The sequence below is a fragment of the Buceros rhinoceros genome, unplaced genomic scaffold, assembly GCF_000710305.1.
Source record: "Buceros rhinoceros silvestris isolate BGI_N320 unplaced genomic scaffold, ASM71030v1 scaffold27239, whole genome shotgun sequence".
In the NCBI taxonomy this organism is placed as follows: domain Eukaryota; kingdom Metazoa; phylum Chordata; class Aves; order Bucerotiformes; family Bucerotidae; genus Buceros; species Buceros rhinoceros.
In genome coordinates, this window is record NW_010432533.1 from 4,979 (window position 1) to 7,864 (window position 2,886).

Consider the following 2,886-nt stretch of genomic DNA (forward strand, 5'->3'; position numbering starts at 1 on the left):
ACCACAACACCATTGGACAAAGCCTCTGGTTCACTTGGATGCTTATTTCCATCATCAGAGCAGCTTTCAAACCTGTTCTCTTCACTGAGGCTTACCTCCCTTTCTCTGATCAGCAGAAGATCTGTTGTGGGCTGGGTTGGGTAATCTTGAGTTTCTGGAGGAATGGAGTTAACAGCTGTATCTGTGATGGTGCACGCTTGGTTTTCTTTAAAATGGGAACTCGACAGCACAGCACCGGCACTTTCGGGTACCTCTTGCCCAACATCCTTTTGGTTGAAAGGTGGTGAGCAGGGAAGAGAGCAGTCCTTCCCGTGTGCTTTCTGGGGACCATCCATCTCAATGGCAGAGTCCACCAGACCATCAGCTTGCAACACAGCATGGGGTGTTGCTGTCCCTTCTCTTTCAGGCTGTCCATAGTCACCCAAAACACCGTCAGAGGCATGGTGATGACCGTCCTTGACCGCTTCCATGGGCACAGCTCCACAGTGCTGCAGCGAGGGAGGAAAGGTGGGTGCCCTTTTCCACGTGCCTTGCTCTGCTGGGCTCATGGTGGGGTGATGGACATGATGGTTATTGGCCTCAGGAGGACATCTCTTTGTGACGAATGAACTCAATGAATTAAGCAGGGACGTGCCATATTTCTTCTCATCCAAGAACGGAGTGCCAAAGCTGGGGACCTCTCCTTCCTTGGCCCCACTGCTTTGCAAGCATTTGGGGTGAAAAAAACGGGTTGGCAAGGACAAGCTGGCCAGAGATTCACCCGTGCAATGACAGCCATTGAGGGACTTGCCATTTTCTTCTCCGGGAACCTTCACACCGGCTGTGCCAGCTTTTGACTCCGGCACCAGGTGGTAATCCCGGTGGGGATCCTCCTCAGAGGGACCAGGGGAGCTGGTGGGACTCGTGGGAGCACTGTGTAGGGCCTGTGCCCCCTGCCCCGCCTGACTCCTTTCCAGCCTCTCTGCTGCTGCACTGCCCAGCGTTCCTTTGTCAAGCAAATTATGGCTTAAAAGGGATTGCTCATGTTCTTTAAATGCCAAGGTTGCTTTGTTTTTATCTTCCTCCAGCTCATCCATGAGCTGATCAGCTTGCTTTCCTTGCCCTGGCAGTGGGGTCACCGCTCTGTTTTTGAGTGGCGAGAGGTCATCATGCTCTCGGGAAACACCATCTGCGCAGATATTAATGTCATTGGGCTCCTCGTGTTCATTTGCTAAGTGCTGCAGCTCCGTTCCGTTATTTTGCAGCTCCGGTTTCGCAAATGTGGATTGTTTTGCGTGGTAACAGCCCGTCGCACCGAGTGATCCCAGCTGCTCGTGTCCACCAGCGCAGAGCACAACCTCTTTTGCTGGGGCAGCAATATTTTCGGTGTTGCCTCCAACATGGACGTTCCCCTCCCCTTGGGTAGGGCAGTATGTCCGATTTTCCCCTTCCAAGGCACCACCACTCTCTTCTTTCTGCTCCGGCTGGATGCAGGCAGTGGCAGAGGGGTGGCTGGGAGCAAGCAGCATGGGGAAGCAGGGCATCAATAGCTCCTCCTCGTTACTCTTCACCGTTCGGGCAACAAAGAGCTGGAGCTGCTGCAGAGGGTTGGCGGCTGTCTCCTGGGATGCCAGTGTCTGTTGGGAGCCGCAGTCGCTCTCCTTGGACAGACTCAGCGTGTCAAACAGCAGCACCTTCTGCTTGCTGACTTTGTCAGCAGGCCCTGGGGCTGGATAGGTGGTGGGGCTCTTCCTCTCCTCCATTTCTTCCATCAAGGCAGACCCTTTGAAGTCCACGGTGCTTTTTGCCATTTTGGGTGACTTGGGTTTGCTTAAGGGTCTTGCTTCTGTATCTGGGACCTCTTCAATGTGAGGTGAAAAGGTGAGATCCAAGGCTGGGGTGGGACCCTGCTGAAAGCCAAATTCAGGTTCATGGTTTGGAAGATGGGCATCAAACTTCTCCAGCTTGGCAGCATCAGTGAAGCTTTCATCTGCTTTCCCTGGCACCAGGAAGCTCTGAGTGCCATGCTGGCATGGCAGGGGATCTTTGTCCACTTCAACTGCTTCCAGGGTCTTGGGGAACACGTTGTCAGTGACTGCAGGAGGGCTTTTTGTCACAGGATCTGTGTAGACAAGAGCCTCTGCTTGGCCTGGCGTGCGTGAGCCAGGTAGACTTTTGGAGGAGGACACATTTTCCATCTTTCCAGGGTCACTTTCCTCAGCAGCTGCAGCTCCCTGGAGATGCTCTCTGCTGTCTTCGGAGCAGACAGGGTCCATGGCAAGGGGGGCTGGTGTGCACATCCCTTCATTCAGCGAGCCCAGCTCCACTGGGCAAGGCCAGGGCTCCCTGGGTCTCTCATAGTCCCCATGAGTGCTTGTGATGGCTGGCTTCTTGCTTCCCAGCTTCCCCCCACCAGAGAGGCTTGAACTGCCCAGCTCATCTGCCAAAAACAGTCCTTTCTCATGGCTCATCTCTTGTTCAACCGGCAGCGCTGGGAACTGCTCGGCCGCCTGTCCTTGCAGATGGGCAGTGACGTGTTGCTCGGGTTTCTGAAGGATGGCGGATCCCTCGTTATCCAGCTTGCCAGTTTGCAGTTGACTTTCCAGCTCTGTGACTAACCGCTTGATCTCCAGCTCATCGTCTGAGATGTTGTTCATAAAAGTCACATTATAATCTGTTATCCTGTCCGGCAGTGGCAGAGAGAGTTGGCTGGTGGGGACAGGTCCTTCCTCGGCGAATTTCTTGGCTAGTGGCTTCTCCACTGAAAGGCTGTGGAACTGTGCCATGTCTTCTGGCAGCATCGGAGCAACCTCCTCCATGAGAGGCCAGCCTTTCTCTGGCATGAATGGTGGATATGGTTGCTCGAACGGCAGTGGCTTGTCGGGAGAGATGCGTGGGAAAGGGGAC

General features: G+C 54.3%; 1 protein-coding gene across 1 annotated transcript in view; it reads right to left on the reverse strand.

Annotated features, from left to right (window-relative positions):
- ZNF469 (zinc finger protein 469) overlaps nt 1-2,886 on the reverse strand; it is a gene marked incomplete at its 3' end in the record, with an annotated part of 13,035 nt that overhangs the window by 4,962 nt on the left and 5,187 nt on the right. The window contains 1 exon segment of the mRNA XM_010143828.1: nt 3-2,859. Coding sequence (XP_010142130.1) covers nt 3-2,859 — 2,857 coding nt within the window.